The sequence below is a fragment of the Manis pentadactyla genome, chromosome 13 (assembly GCF_030020395.1).
Source record: "Manis pentadactyla isolate mManPen7 chromosome 13, mManPen7.hap1, whole genome shotgun sequence".
Classification (NCBI taxonomy): Eukaryota; Metazoa; Chordata; class Mammalia; order Pholidota; family Manidae; genus Manis; species Manis pentadactyla.
Window position 1 is genome coordinate 9696141 of NC_080031.1, and position 16962 is coordinate 9713102.

At 38.7% G+C, this 16962-nt stretch overlaps 2 protein-coding genes across 2 annotated transcripts; both read right to left on the reverse strand.

The window, feature by feature from the left end:
* Nucleotides 1-225: 225 nt before the first annotated feature.
* Nucleotides 226-1173, reverse strand: LOC118934579 (olfactory receptor 6M1-like). The gene has a single exon (XM_036930184.2). It carries the CDS (start codon nt 1171-1173, stop codon nt 226-228), a length of 948 nt encoding a protein of 315 aa, XP_036786079.2.
* A 10715-nt stretch (nt 1174-11888) lies between these two features.
* Nucleotides 11889-12836, reverse strand: LOC130680160 (olfactory receptor 6M1-like). Its single transcript, XM_057490382.1, has one exon. It carries the CDS (start codon nt 12834-12836, stop codon nt 11889-11891), a length of 948 nt encoding a protein of 315 aa, XP_057346365.1.
* Between the last annotated feature and the right edge of the window lie 4126 nt (nt 12837-16962).

Genomic DNA, 16962 nt, shown 5'->3' on the forward strand with positions numbered 1-16962 from the left:
TATAAGACAGACCATAACAGAGTTCAGAACATGTTATTTTCTCTATGGCTGAATTGCCTCTTGAGTACAATACTTTGTATGTCATGTGGACTGGAACCTTCTCATGTCTTACCACATATCTTGGATTTTATGGTCTTCAAGCATGCCTGTGTTTACATTGAGTCCAAGTGTTGAAATCAAACATTCTTAGCAAACAGACATTAAGTTTTCCTATGTAATACGGTCTCAAGTTTTCCTGTGCAATAAGGACATAATTGTGTTGCAAGCTTCTCTCCAACCTTCCTTTACCTTCTCATTCCTCAGACTATAAATGAAGGGATTCAGAAGAGGGGTCACTATCGTGACGAGGACAGATGTCACTTTGTCAAAATCCAGTGACTGGCTCTGGCTGGGCCTCACATACATGAAGATACTGCTCCCGTAGGCGATGGAGAGAACAGTGATGTGAGAAGCACAGGTGGAGAAGGCCTTCTGACGTCCCTGGGCTGACGGGATGCGCAGGATGGTAGAGATGATGTAGGTGTAGGACACAGTGGTGAGCAGCAGTGAGGTCAGGAGGACCAAGGTGGATGATACAAAGCTTAACATCTCTATGAAATGAGTGTCAATGCAGGCCACGTGGAGCAGGGGGGCCAGGTCACAGAAGAAGTGATGAATTTCCCTGTAACAGAAAGGCAGTCTGACCACCACAATAAATGGGTAGAGCACTGACAGGAAGGCCCCCACCCAGCATCCCAGAACCAGCAGGAGACAGACCCTGCCGTTCATGATGACGGTGTAGTGCAGGGGTTTATGGATGGCCACGTAGCGGTCATAGGACATCACTGACAAGAGGATAAACTCCACAGTTACCAGGAAAAAAACGAAGTATATTTGTGTCATGCAGCCAGCCAAAGATATGTCATTTCTGCCTTCTAGGAGAGAGGCTAGCAGCTTTGGGGTGACTGAGGTCGTGTATAAAATGTCCAAACATGACAAGTTACTGAGGAAGAAGTACATTGGGGTTTGGAGGCGATCATCGGCCCATATGAGGGAGATGATGACAGTATTTCCTGTTAGCGTGAGCGTGTACGTGAGCAGGAGGACCACGAAGAGGGAGACCTGGAGCCTGTGGAGAGCAGGGAAGGCGGTCAGGGTAAATTCAGTCACTGCGGTGCGGTTGTGTGTGTCCATTGCAGGCGATGCCTGGAGGGCAGCGTGTCTCTGAAAGAATCATAATATAGAGAGATGAAAACCAGCTTAAACAAGTGTCAGCTTGCATTACCAATGATTAGAAGATGTAGAAAAAGTTTTGAGTGAAGAGGGAGAGTGATATATTTTCTCCCTGCCTCTGACCTTAATACATGTAGGATTGGGATAAATTACATGTCTGGGATACGTACACGACTGTGAGAAAATACCTCAGTATTCTTGCATTTAAAATTTTTGGTACAATGAAATTATCTGCTTGGTCTCACAAAACTCTAGACTTCATAATTTTGTTTTTTATTACTCAATTCTTGTTCCCTTTCTCTTTGACTTCTCCTGACCTGTTATTTCCCAGCTAAATTCTGTGCCCAAGTGGAGAGACAGACTTAATTGAGAATCCAGTCAATATACTTGGAAAATGGAATAAGGGAATGTTAACCACTGCTGAATCACTTTTCTCAAAATTATTTCATCTTTGCAGGTGTTGTCTAAATGAAAGAGGAGAAATTATGAAAACTGGTCAAGAGAGTCAAATAAAGGGAGTGTGCATTTTTTCTACTCACTTTCGTTGGTTTTGTGTGGAGTGTCTGTGTGCTATGTGGAAGCCCAATAACTTGGACTGAAGTTGTTTTGATGTCATAAAAATTGATCTCTCCATAAGGCTGCATAGTTTTTCTTTGCTTCTATTTTTGATAGTGACATAAACTTTTTTGTCCACATTGTTACAGAACAACTAGGTCAATTACATATGGTTCATAATTTGTATAATCTTTTTAAGCATAGAAAAAGTCTCTTGGGAGAAAGGTCACTGTGCTTCTTCTTTATTCCTTGGGATGTTACGTCTCAGGCAGCATCCAGAATAATAACACACCTTCCTCTCTCCCCCACTCCCTGCCGACTCCTCCAGGCTCTATGAAAAAGGTCTCTTACACATCGTATTCTTCACTACCGTTTGAACCAGGGTATTAACAGAAGCGCAGAAAAGTGGGTGCAGAGAGATGGTGTTTGAAATGTTCTGCTTAATTTTTGAGTATTGTTCCACTTTGCTCAACAGCTGATGCGCTCTCCTTTTTTGTGACTACTCCTGCAGTCTTCAGTTAAAATGACTAATTTATGAACACAGAACTAGTTCCATTTTAACCAAAGTGCATTCTTTCATTTGCAAACCCGTGTTAAAGCTGTAAGACTTGACATCTACCCTCACTAAAAGTTTTGGCGGAGGAGTAATTACACTGTGCCTTATAAAATAGAAATGTAAACAAGTATTGAAGCCTCATGCTGCTTACCATATAAATACAGATAATTTTACAATAACGTGTATTTACATCATACTGATTGTAGAACAGTTTATATTTTCTTCATTCAAAGGTGTTAAGAAACCTGAGCTTTAGGTATTCTTCTTCGTACTGCTTTCCATCCGTTTCTCTTTAATTCTGTTAATTGTTTCAATTTTGATTCTGCATAAATCTCTCTAAGATTCAACTGTTGCGCTTCCCCATATGATAGTTAATCCCATTCAAAACCTCACCACATGCATATTCAATATCTGCTTAAAGAGTTTATCCTTCTTCCTTTGAATGAAAACATGTCTTTTTATAATCCCTGAATACCTTTCCCAGTCCTTTTTCTTATTCCCACAGAAAGAGCGTAAGTGTTGATTTACGCTGGGAATAAGTCCAAGTATAATACTCTGGTTTAATTTTTTACTTCATAATCCAGTATATCTCAATCTCAAGTATTCTTGAGTTTTAAGTAATATGCATAACAGTTGGCATTTTTGCTGAGGGAATAAAATGATTAGGTTTGGAGATGAAGGAAGAAATGATACACAGGTGAATTAAGAGCAGGTCCTCTGATTGATACTTTAGATTAGTGACCAAAATGGCTGAAGGTACCACAAATCTGTGTTTTGTTGTTGTTGTAGGTGTAATTTCATGTCTCATCAGGGAATTTCTATTTCTTTGGTGGGTCTATCCAGAAACACTGAAATATTCAAAACTGTAGCATCAGATTGGAAGAGCATTCAAAAGGCACACGAGCCAGCCTGGTCCTAAAACATTCTGCAGTTTCCCACCACGTTGCTGTCCAGTGATCTTCAACTCACTACTTTTTGGGGCCCATCATCTACTTAACAGCCCCGATTGTTAGAAAAATTTGTGTTTGCACTCACCGAAATGTGTCTCTCAACGTTTGTCGTTTGTTTAGGTCAGTCTGATCTCTGATCAGGCCCATTGTTACTGGATTTTAGATCTATCCAGCTTGTTAACTTTCTCCTGAAAATACTATTACATCGTCTATATGAAAGGGACTACAATTGGATGAAGTGTGATGTTTCATGATATTTTGTTCACCTTTGGAGATGTGGTGTAGGATGGCTCTTGGGACCATGGCATAAGAAAAGGCTAATTATTATGATTGTGATCACAGAATGTTGGAATTGAAGTAAGTAATCAAATTACAAAGTTACCAAGAGAGTCTCCTGGGGGACCCTCCCGGGTGCTTGATTTATTTATTTAAAGACAAATTTAGAGAACTACTTGCAAGCAGGGAACTATCAGCTTGGAAAACTTAAAAAATGTATTTTCTGAAATGTTCATGATGTATTGTAATAAGATTTAGCTGCTTTTCAAACTGAGATTATTTCCAAGAATGTATATGTCCATGTCGATATTGTAAACCCCATTTTGTTAACATGATTTATACCTAGAATGTTTTACATTGAATATGTTGAATTTGAATAATACACAGTCATGTAGGCACCACCACTACAGTAGGTCACAATATTTCCATTACCTTAAAATGCTTCCAGGTGCCCTTTGCAGTAAGTGCTGTCCTCTCTGTACGTCAGCCCCTCATAAGCACTCATGGGTTTTCTGTCAGTGTCACTTTGAATTCTTAGGATTTTATGTAAATGCAATCTCACAGCCTGTAGTTTTTGTGTATGTTTTCTTTCACTTAATCTGGTGCTCTGATCTGAATCCAAGTGTTTTAAGTATGAATTGTTTCTTCCTTTGGATTGCTGAGAGTTATCTATTATGGGGATTCTAGAGACATATCAGTGTTTGTTTATTCACCAGATGAGAGACCCTTGAGTTTTTTCAGCTTTCGTTATTATGAATAAAGCTGCTATGAACATTTGAGTTCATGTTTTTAAGCGAATATTTATTTTCATTTCTCTTAGATACATACGTTCCTGGGAGTAGAAATATGACATTTTACATAAGTATATGTTTACCTACATAAGAAACTGTGAAGGTGTCCTCCAAGGTTTAGCATTTTTGTTTCTAACAGTAATCCATGACAGTCGCATAGCTCCACATCCATGCCAGCACTTAGTGTGGTCAGGCTTTTACTAAAGTATTAGTGTTACCAAGGTTGGGAGACAAGATGTTGGGGAGGGAAAGTGACTTTATTCAGGAAGCCAGCAGACTGGGAAGATGGAAGGCTCATGTCCTAAAGCCCCATAATAACTCAGGGTTGCTTGGAAGCTTCTTTTATCCTAGGGAAAGGGGAGCAGATTAGGGAGGGTCAGAAGGCTGTAGAGATCTGGGGACCAGCGAGGGTCCGAGAGGAGAGCCAAGATGCTCTGTGTTCTTGGTTATTTGATTCCTGCCGACCCAGGTCTGCTCACCATGCCCATAAACCCTTTGCTAGGGCAGTCATTATTTTCATACATATTTCCCTATTTTTAGGGGGAGGCACGGTCCGGTAAGGAGCTATTTGCAAAAATCTTAAACTGTAAGTAAGATTCCTTTTGGTGACCAAGAAGCCTGAGTGCAGGGCTGTAGGACTGAGCAGAAGCCCTTTCTTTTTTTTTCCCTTTTGGCCCAAAGTTGAAGACAGCAACGGAGAAAAATACAGTATGGAGGCAGAGACGCCAAGCTCTTTCTATCTGTAACATTAGCATTCTTGGGCATGTGATGTGGAATCATCTAAGTTATCTTATTTTTAATTTTTTTGATATATTGGGTATAATTGACATGAAATATTGTGTTTTAAGTGTACAGTGTGATGATTTGATATAGAAGTTTTGTGAAATGTTTATCAAAAGCAGGTGAACTGACATCCTTCTCATATAATCATTAACGTTTTTTTTTTTTTTTGTGAGAATGTTTAAGTCTAGTTTCCTAGCAAATTCCAGCACACAATAAAGCATTAACTGAAGTTGCCACGCTGTGTGTTAGATTTCCCAGAGCTTATCAACTCAGAACTGGGAGCTTGTACCCTTTGACCAGCATCTCCCCATTTTCCGCCTTCCTTAGTCCTTGATAAACACCCTCTGCTCTCTGTTTTCACAAATTTAAATATTTTTGATTGCATACCTAAGTGGATCATACAGTGTTTTTCTTTATTATTCCGGCTAATTTCACTCAGCACAATGTCCTCTAGGTTCACCCATATTGTACATGACAGGGTTTCCTTCCTTTTTAAGGGTGAATAATACTGTGTTTTGTATATGCTCCATGTTCCCTACCCAGTCATCCATCAATGGGCTTAAATGTGTGTGTGTGTGTGTGTGTGTGTGCGTGTGTGTGTGTGTGTGTGTGTGTGTTTGTTGTGTAATGACTTCAACGAGACATTATCTACATGGACATTTCCTTAAAGACAGAAATAGCTTAATTTTATATGAATTCTCTTGGTACTCACTAAGGTACACCTCTTTGAAAGTATTTCCACTCTTACTCGTCTGTCAGAATTCCTTGTAGCCTAGTGTGTTGTTCCCTGTAGATTGGATCATAGATGGGAGAGGAAACTGATCTTGAACTGAGGAAAATCAGAGATAATTCAATATGTTCTCCTAAGAATCATGATCAAATTCAAAATTTATATAGTTTTGAAATCCTGAAATCAGTTGTAAATGTTCCCTAACTTTGTTCTTTCTGTTTAAGACTATTTTGTCAATTCTAGACATGTTCTATACCTCTTGAATTAGATAGGTATTACCTACTTCCTCAAAACTGGTTAAGAGTCATCTGTACATATTGAACTCCTAGTTTGCTGAGAATTTTATTTTAATTTTTAATTCTTATTTATGTTTTCTATTCCTTTCTGCACAAAATTCTGGGAATTCATGTATTCAGATTAGATTTTAACTTCTTTATTTAATATTCATTGGTCTTTTAAAATTTATTCCATTGTTGCTATAACTAATTTTCTACTTTTCATACTATATTTTGTTTCTTTTATCTTTTTTTCCACTTTCCCATTGATAAATCTTGGCAGTGATCTGCTTATCTTGGGAAACTTTCTCAACTGTGTTTTGGTTTGTGTTCATTTTTTGGTCATTTGTATTTACTCCTCTTTCAGTTATACCTGAAAGTATCTTTATCATTTACACTGTTTCTTCTTTCATTGTTCATTTGTTCTGTACACCATTACCCATTCTTCTGAGTTTAATGCTCATTTTCTTTATTTTCAAAGTCTTTTAATTTGTGGTATATGGATTTAAATGTATAAATTATTCCATAGGCACTAAATAGCTACATTATAGTTCCCTTTTTATTCAATTTTAAAAATTACAAATTTTCCTTTGAAATGCCAGTTTAAGTAAAAATATTATTTAAACCTTGTGTTACTTAACTTTGAGTTCTGTGAGATTTCATTTAGCTCTCTTTTGCTATTGATATATAATTCTGTTCCTGCGTGATAAACCTAACTCTGTTGGTTATTGTGAAATTATTTTGACACAATTTGTCACCAAGTGTATGACAAAGTTTTGTCAATTTCATTGCTTGAAAATAAGGAAATATCCCTATGTTCTTTTGTGTACAGAATTCTCTGTATATTATATGGATTGAGCTTACTAATTTCATTTCTAAATATATTTTTCTTGTTGTCTTTGAGTTTCTAAGACATGTATGTTAAAATGGTCTTTGATAATATTTGATATATTTGCTTTTGGTTTTTCCATAACTGTATCATTAATTAATTTTAGATAATACACTACGATTCTGTAAAAGAAGGGCAGCCTTTTCAGCAAATGGTCCTGGAAGAATTAGATATCCACACGCAAAAATAAAAATAAATAAAGTAAATGACACAAAATGGATAAGACCTAAATGTAAAATCTAAGACTATCAAGTTCTATAAGAAAACAAAGGGGACAATTTTTGTGATCTTGTTTCCTGGAAAGGATATTATTGCATAATATTATGACTATTATGAATCACTTAAAATTTTCTATTTAGATTTTATCAAAACAATAAATATCTGCTTTTTCAAGGACACCATTGTGCTTCTGAAAAGGAAGATAGGCCACATATTGAGAAAAATGTTTTCAAAATAGGTATATGATAAAAGAATCTTAATGAGAAAACAAGGAAGTCCCCATAACTCAGTAATAAGAAGACAAATAGTTCAGTTTACAAAATGAGCATGGGATGTGAGCATGTATTTTACCAAGGAGTATCTACAGGTACAAATAAGGAGATGAAAAAACAGTCACATCAGCATCACTAGGTATGAGGGAAAGAAATGCTTATTCAAACCACAACGAAATACCACTACACACACATGAGCATGGCTGAAAGGATATTAAAAAATGAGACTATTATGCATTGGTGAGGATGTGGAGGAACTGGAGACCAGCCTTCCCTTCAGTCACATTGTTGGTCCTTCACAGAGAAGGTGCTATTTTGCTCTAGGTGCTATAATAATTTACTCCTAACTTTGTGTTCAATATTTCACTATAATGTGCATCTGAGTGATTTTCTTTGAGTTGATTTATCTGAGGTTCACTGAGTTTCTTGAACCTGTGGCATGACATCTTTCAAGCAGTCTGGGGACCAGTGGCCCAGTCAAGTTGACATACAATGTGAACTATGGCAGTGCTCATAGGGCCACCCTTCAGCACACAATTGCTTAAAAATGTTCTGCATTGTGTTACTTTCTATTTCTCAAATGACTTTTACAATAAACGTGATCCATATTTAAGGATTCAAGAAATTCTTGAAAGTAGTGCTTCAAGAGTTTAAAATGTATAATTTAAAATAATTCTTTTTCACCATTTTATCTCCACCACTTAATTCAATGCTACACCTATAATGGAATAACTTCTTTATTCTATTTCGTGGGATAAATTTACTAATTGTATGAAACAAGTTTTAAGGATGCATCCATAGCCTTGTCTAATCCTGTCTTACCCTGCTACATAAACAGCATGAGATGTGTTTGCTTAAACAAGTAAAATGACACACTGCCTTTTCTGTATGCTCTTCTAAAGGCAGGTGATGTCTCTGCATCCCAATCTAGGTCAGGAGGGCATGTTCATAAATTTCTACCCATGAAGAGACTATACAAGTACTAATAAAAATAGAATAACTTGATCTAAATGAATGTTTTCCTAGTTAATATTAAACAACATTCTTTGGGTTAGCCAGCAATTATAGACAATAAAGGTTTTCTTTAAAGGGGTTTTTAACATTCGTGGAAGAAATACACATCTCTGAAAAGTACATCACACATGACACACAAAAACTCAGTGCACTTCAAGACTGAAATAAGTAGTTGTATATTGTATATATTACTCTGTCATACATTTATCAAGTTACCATTAAATGCGTTACAAAATGTAGAACAGGATGGTGGATGGTGAAGTATGGCTCAACAGCAAGACCACAAGAGGGATTGAAATTGAGGTTTGCTCCTTACAGGCCCTGTAGGAAGACCCTGACTCAGCATGAGGGACACAGAAGGAAGTCAAGGCAGCGTGCAGACAGGGGCAGGAGATGGCGTAAATACCTTTATTTGGGTCCAGTGGTAGAGCGCTTTGGGGTTCCTGGGCCAAATGCATTTTGGTCAATTAAAATCAGAAGAGTGGGGTTTTGGTAAGTTACATGGGGGTCTCATCTAAAGGGTGCATAAGGGGAAGGCACCTTGAGGTGTGGGAGGCTGTTGAGCGCAGGGGATACTGTAGGACCTTGTTGGGTATCTGTACATACGTGAGGCTTGCAGCTGGCTCTGTGCGCATGCACCCGCCAGAAGGGGCTAGTGTCAGTTGAAAGGTCCTGCAAACTTCTTGACCAAGTAAAATGGAGGCCTAGGCAGCAAAACCATGGAGCAGCTAGCTAAGATCTTGACACTCCCAAAGAATGATTTTGTACATTTCACTGCAATTCATAGAATTCATGTAATGTAATTGGGATGTATCTTCTTCATTGTTCTTACTGAATAATTGGTTATGACTGAGTCAGGAGGAAGGAATACCTGAGAATCTGCTGGCAAAGGGAAGGAGCAATGAATTCATTACATGAGACAGTGGTTCTGAGGTCGGGGTGCTCTTCATCCATGGCTGGGGGCATGTGATTTGTCTGGCAAGTGGATATTGTTCATGATTTCTGAGGGTTTTTGTGGTATGTTCCCCCTACCAATCCCACATGGAAAAGCAATAGTTTATAACATGTAGTCACTGTGGTATATAGAAAAAGTGAAGGAGTTTCCACCTTTCCCGAATTTGGGGAATAGTAGTTGTCATTTTTCAAGTAACTCAACTAATTAGAATCAGTGTAGAAACTGATAATATTATCTGCTATTATAGCAATGTCAATCATTAGAGTAATTAGCATCAATGCAAATAAAGTATATATGATTTTTCAGAGTTTATGAAGTCTTTTTGTATTTTTAGTTTCAAGACGGGCTCAACCTAGGGTCAGCCCTAGTTAGATAGAAAAAAGATGTTTAAATTATTTTATTCATTCAGGATTGTCTTTTTTGTATTAAAGATACCAGAAAGAGGCTTTTGAAGAGATGAGAATTCAGTAAAAATTAAAACACCACACAGCACAACTATACTATTTACCTGATAATGATTTGAGTAAGAGAGACATACCTAATTAAACATGTTTTCCCAGATGTTTTTTGCTTTGCACCAGTCCTTCATACTCGGGGACTAGTGAGAGAAGGAAGGTAGACTTTAGGATTTGGTATTGGTTTTATCCACCATACTGTGTGGTGCTTTTATTCTTCCTTTCTTGGATCATTAGCACTCCCAGTGTGACTTTGTTAAGCAGAATAATGGCACCAAAATGTGTCCACTTTCTAATCCCCAGAATCTGTGAATATGTAGCTTTATTTGGCAGAAGGGATTTTACAGAAGTAATGGAGGATGTGGACCTTGTGTTGGTGATATTATCTGGATTACTGTGTGGGCCCAATCCAGTGAAATGAGTCCTGCAAAGGGGAGAACTTGCCCAGCTGATTCTGAGAGGAGACGGAAGAAGCAAGAGCAGAGATGGGAGGCTTGAGAGAGACTTGCCCCATTGCTGTTGGCTTTGAAGGAAGAGGAAGGGGGACCATGATCCAGGATAAGCAGCTCCTTCTAGAAACCAGGAAACGGCCCTTGCTGAATAGTCAGCAAGGAAGCAGGACCTGGGTGCTACATGTTCTAGAGATGGAATTCTGCCAGCAGCCCGCATGAGTAGGGTCCCTAACAGCCCCCAGAAAGGAATGTAGCCTAGTGAGACCAGTGTTGGAATTCTGATCTACAGAGCTGTCAGGTAAGATCTTTTTATTGTTTTAGTTGTTAAGTCTGTTGTGGGAGCAATTGGAAACTAATAGAGTAACTTGCAAACTCCTCTTTCTTTTGTGTTGTATTGTGAGTACAGAGCAGGAAATTCTATGACACCTTCACCCCTGGTAATATTGCTGTACCATCTTTTGGTCTTTAAATATTTGTGCACCACACTTCCTTATGACGGACTGTGCTCCTGTATAACAGTCTAAATGTACTCTTAAGGTAGCACCTCCTCTGCCTGTTCTCCCAGGATACTTTCCATGTCAGTTCTTAAGTCTTCACTTTTGTCCAGGTGTCCACATAGGTAGAAAGTCAATGACAAACTAGTACTGACCCTCTTTGACTTCAGAGATGCCTGTTGTCTTCTCCTTGTTCGTTTGCTTCCTTTTACGAGTCCTTGTCCCCACAGCCCCTGCTCATTGCCTGCATGCAGAGAGGTCATTAAGCTCTTTACCAAACTTTTCCTCTTACCAATAAATAAATCAGGAGAGAACTCCTCATTCCAATTGGAAAAACCATATCTACCTTTAAGAAATTTTAAATATATATCCATATTAATTCCATATATATCAATACATGTTCATTTTTCAGTATACTGCACAAACCTGGGCTATGTTACCTCTCTTGCTTGTTCTGATTGTTCTTGTTATTGTTAATCTTATTATGATTGACAGTACTTAGCTGTCAGGCATGAAGTCGATCACCTTCAAGAAATGAAGAGACCCAGTAGGAAAAGTTCACATTTAATTGCGTGTGGTTGTGCAGTTGCTCCACTTAGATGATTGTGGCTAAGTCTGCAAACTCAGAAAGAAAAGAGAAAAGCACAAACTATCTTCCCCACTGTGGGCATGAGAAAGCTAAGGTGCAGATAGAGTGTCATCTGAAAAAACAGGAGAAAACCGGGCTTAAAATTAAATTTTTCTGACATTAGTTCAGTAATTTTGTTTAATCCATGATAACTGCATATAAGACAGACCATAACAGAGTTCAGAACATGTTATTTTCTCTATGGCTGAATTGCCTCTTGAGTACAATACTTTGTATGTCATGTGGACTGGAACCTTCTCATGTCTTACCACATATCTTGGATTTTATGGTCTTCAAGCATGCCTGTGTTTACATTGAGTCCAAGTGTTGAAATCAAACATTCTTAGCAAACAGACATTAAGTTTTCCTATGTAATACGGTCTCAAGTTTTCCTGTGCAATAAGGACATAATTGTGTTGCAAGCTTCTCTCCAAGCTTCCTTTACCTTCTCATTCCTCAGACTATAAATGAAGGGATTCAGAAGAGGGGTCACTATCGTGACGAGGACAGATGTCACTTTGTCAAAATCCAGTGACTGGCTCTGGCTGGGCCTCACATACATGAAGATACTGCTCCCGTAGGCGATGGAGACAACAGTGATGTGAGAAGCACAGGTGGAGAAGGCCTTCTGACGTCCCTGGGCTGACGGGATGCGCAGGATGGTAGAGATGATGTAGGTGTAGGACACAGTGGTGAGCAGCAGTGAGGTCAGGAGGACCAAGGTGGATGATACGAAGCTTAACATCTCTATAAAATGAGTGTCGATGCAGGCCACGTGGAGCAGAGGGGCCAGGTCACAGAAGAAGTGATGAATTTCCCTGTAACAGAAACGCAGTCTGACCACCACAATTGTTGGGCAGAGCATTGACAGGAAGGCCCCCACCCAGCATCCCAGAACCAGCAGGAGACAGACCCTGCCGTTCATGATGACGGTGTAGTGCAGGGGTTTATGGATGGCCACGTAGCGGTCATAGGACATCACTGATAAGAGGATAAACTCCACAGTTACCAGGAAAAAAACAAAGAATATTTGTGTCATGCAGCCAGCCAAAGATATGTCATTCCTGCCTTCTAGGAGAGAGGCTAGCAGCTTTGGGGTGACTGAGGTCGTGTATAAAATGTCCAAACATGACAAGTTACTGAGGAAGAAGTACATTGGGGTTTGGAGGCGATCATCGGCCCATATGAGGGAGATGATGACCGTATTTCCTGTTAGCGTGAGCGTGTACGTGAGCAGGAGGACCACGAAGAGGGAGACCTGGAGCCTGTGGAGAGCCGGGAAGGCGGTCAGGGTAAATTCAGTCACTGCGGTGCGGTTGTGCGTGTCCATTGCAGGCCAATCCTAGTGGGCAGCGTGTCTCTGAAAAAATCATAATATAGAGAGATGAAAACCAGCTTAAACAAGTGTCAGCTCTCATTGTCAATGATAAGAAGATGTAGAAAAACCTTTGAGTGAAGAGGGAGAGTGATATATTTTCTCCCTGCCTCTGACCTTAATACATATGTATTTAGGATTGGGATAAATTACATGTCTGGGATACGTACACGACTGTGAGAAAATACCGCAGTATTCTTGCATTTAAAATTTTTGGTTCAATGAAATTATCTGATTGGTCTCACAAAACTCTAGTCTTCATGATTTTGTTTTCTATTACCCAATTCTTTTTCCCTTTCTCTTTGAGTTTTCCTGACCTGTTATTTACCAGCTAAATTCTGTGCCCAAGTGGAGAGACAGACTTAATTGAGAATCCAGTCAATATGCTTGGAAAATGGAATAAGGGAATGTTAACCAATGCTGAATCACTTCTCTCAAAATAATTTCATCTTTGCAGCTAGTGTCTAAACGAAAGAGCAGAAAATTATGAAAACTGGCCATGAGAGTCAATAAAGGGAGCGTGCATTTTTTCTACTCACTTTCATTGTTGGTTTTGTGTGGGGTCTTGGTGTGCTCTGTGGGAGCACTGTAACTTGGACCGAAGTTGTTTTGATGTCATAAAAATTGATATCTTCATAAGGCTGCATAGTTTTCCTCTGTTTCTATTACTTGTAGTGACATAAACGTTTTTGTCCACATTGTTACAGAACAACTAGGTTCATTACATATGGTTCATAATTTGTATAATCTTTTTAAGCATAGAAAAGGTCTCTCGGGAGAAAGGTCACTGTGTTTCTTCTTTATTCCTTGGGATGTTACATCTCAGGGAGCATCCAGAATAATAACGCACCTTCCCTCTATCCTCGACTCCCAGCCGACTCCTCCAGGCTCTATGAAAAAGGTCTCTTACACATCGTATTCTTCACTGCCATTTGAAGACCAGGGTATTAACAGAAAGGCAGAAAAGTGGGTACAGAGAGATGGTGTTTGAAATGTTCAGCTTAATCTGTGAGTATTGTTCCCCTTTGCTCAACAGCTGATGCGTTCTCCTTTGGGGTATTATTTTGTGACTACTCCTGCAGTCTTCAGTTAAAATGACCAATTTATGTACACAGAACTAGTTCCATTTTAACCAAAGTGGATTCAACAGTTTCATTTCCATACACTTGTTAAAGCTGTAAGACTTGACATCTACCCTCACTAAAAGTTTTGGCGGAGGAGTAATTATACTGTGCCTTATAAAATAGAAATCTAAACAAATATTGAAGCCTCAGGCTGCTTACCATATAAATACGGATAATTTCACAATAATGTATACTTACATCATACTGATTGTAGAACAGTTTATATTTTCTTCATTCAAAGGTGTTAAGAAACCTGAGCTTTGGGTATTTTTCTTCGTACTGCTTTCCATCCGTTTCTCTTTAATTCTGTTAATTGTTTCAATTTTGATTCTGCATAAATCTCTCTAAGATTCAACTGTTGCGCTTCCCCATATGATAGTTAATCCCATTCAAAACTACACCACCTGCATACTCAATATCTGCTTAAAAAGTTCATCCTTCTTCCTCTGAATGAAAACCTGTCCTTTTATAATCCCTGAATACTTTCCCAGTCCTTTTTCTTATTCCCGGAGAAACAGCATAAGTGTTGATTTACGCTGGGAATAAGTCCAAGTATAATACTCTGGTTTAATTTTTTACTTCATAATCCAGTATATCTCAATCTCAAGTGTTCTTGAGTTTTAAGTAATATGCATAACAGTTGGCATTTTTGCTGAGGGAACAGAATGATTAGGTTTGGAGATGGAGGAAGAAATGATACACAGGTGAATTAAGAGCAGGTCCTCTGATTGATACTTTAGATTACTGACCGAAATGGCTGAAGGTACCACAGATCTGTGTTTTGTTGTTGTTGTAGGTGTAATTTCATGTCTCATCAGGGAATTTCTATTTCTTTTGTGGGTCTGTCCAGAAACTCTGAAATATTCAAAACTGTAGCATCAGATTGGAAGAGCATTCAAAAGGCACACAAGCCAGCCTGGTCCTAAAACATTCTGCAGTTTCCCACCACGTTGCTGTCCAGTGATCTTCAACTCACTACTTTTTGGGTCCCATCATCTACTTAACAGCCCCGATTGTTAGAAAAATTTGTGTTTGCACTCACCGAAATGTGTCTCTCAACGTTCGTCATTTGTTTAGGTCAGTCTGATCTCTGATCAGGCACATTGTTACTTGATTTTAGATCTATCCAGCTTGTTAACTTTCTCCTGAAAATACTATTATATCGTCTATATGAAAGGGACTACAATTGGATGAAGTGTGATGTTTCATGATATTTTGTCCACCTTTAGAGATTTGGTATAGGATGGCTCTTGGGACCATAGCATAAGAAAAGGCTAATTATTATGACTGTGATCACAGAATGTTAGGATTGAAGTAACTAATCAAATCACAAAGTTACCAAGAGAGTCTCCTGGGGAACCCTCCCGGGTGCTTGATTTATTTATTTAAAGACAAATTTAGAGAACTACTTGCAAGCAGGGAACTATCAGCTTGGAAAACTTAAAAAATGTATTTTCTGAAATGTTCATGATGTATTGAAATAAAATTTAGCTGCTTTTCAAACTGAGATTATTTCCAAGAATGTATATGTCCATGTCCATATTGTGAACCCCATTTTGTTGATATGATTTATACATAGAATGTTTTATATTGAATATGTTGAGTTTGAATAATACACAGTCATGTAGGCACCACCACTACAGTAGGTCACAATATTTCCATTACCTTAAAATGCTCCCAGGTGCCCTTTGCAGTAAGTGCTGTCCTCTCTGTACGTCAGCCCCTGATAAGCAGTCATGGGTTTTCTGTCAGTGTCACTTTGAATTCTTAGGATTTTATGTAAATGCAATCTCACAGCCTATAGTTTTTGTGTATGTTTTCTTTCACTTAATCTGGTGCTCTGATCTGAATCCAAGTGTTTTAAGTATGAATTGTTTCTTCCTTTGGATTGCTGAGAGTTATCTATTATGGGGATTCTAGAGACATAGCAGTGTTTGTTTATTCACCAGATGAGAGAACCTTGAGTTTTTTCAGCTTTTGTTATTATGAATAAAGCTGCTATAAACATTTGAGTTCATGTTTTTAAGCGAATATTTATTTTCATTTCTCTTAGATACTTTCCTGGGAGTAGAAATATGACATTTTACATAAGTATATGTTTAACAACATAAGAAACTGTGAAGGTGTCCTCCAAGGTTTAGCATTTTTGTTTTTAACAGTAATCCATGACAGTCGCATAGCTCCACATCCATGCCAGCACTTAGTGTGGTCAGGCTTTTACTAAAGTATTAGTGTTACCAAGGTTGGGAGACAAGATGTTGGGGAGGGAAAGTGACTTTATTCAGGAAGCCAGCAGACTGGGAAGATGGAAGGCTCATGTCCTAAAGCCCCATAATAACTCAGGGTTGCTTGGAAGTTTCTTTTATCCTAGGGAAAGGGGAGCAGGTTAGGGAGGGTCAGAAGGCTGTAGAGATCTGGGGACCAGCGAGGGTCCGAGAGGAGAGCCCAGGCGCTCTGTGTTCTTGGTTATTTGATGCCTGCCGACCCAGGTCTGCTCACCATGCCCATAAACCCTTTGCTGGGGCAGCATTATCTTCATACATATTTCCCTATTTCTTAGGGGGAGGCACGGTCTGGTAAGGAGCTATTTGCAAAAATCTTAAACTGTAAGTCAAATTCCTTTTGATGACCAACAAGCCTGAGTGCAGGGCTGTAGGACTGAGCAGAAGCCTTTTTTTTTTTTTCTTCCCTTTTTGCCTTAAGGTTAAGACAGGAAAGGAGAAAAATACGGTATGGAGGCAGAGATGCCAAGCTCTTTCAATCTGTAACATTAGCGTTCTAGTGCATGGGAGGTGGAATTATCTAAGTTATTTATTTTTAATTTTTTTGATATATTGGGGTATAACTGACATGAAATTATTATTTTTAAAGTGTACAGTGTGGTGATTTGATATACATAAGTTTTGTGAAATGTTTATCAAAAGCGGGTGAACTGACATCCTTCTCATATCATCATT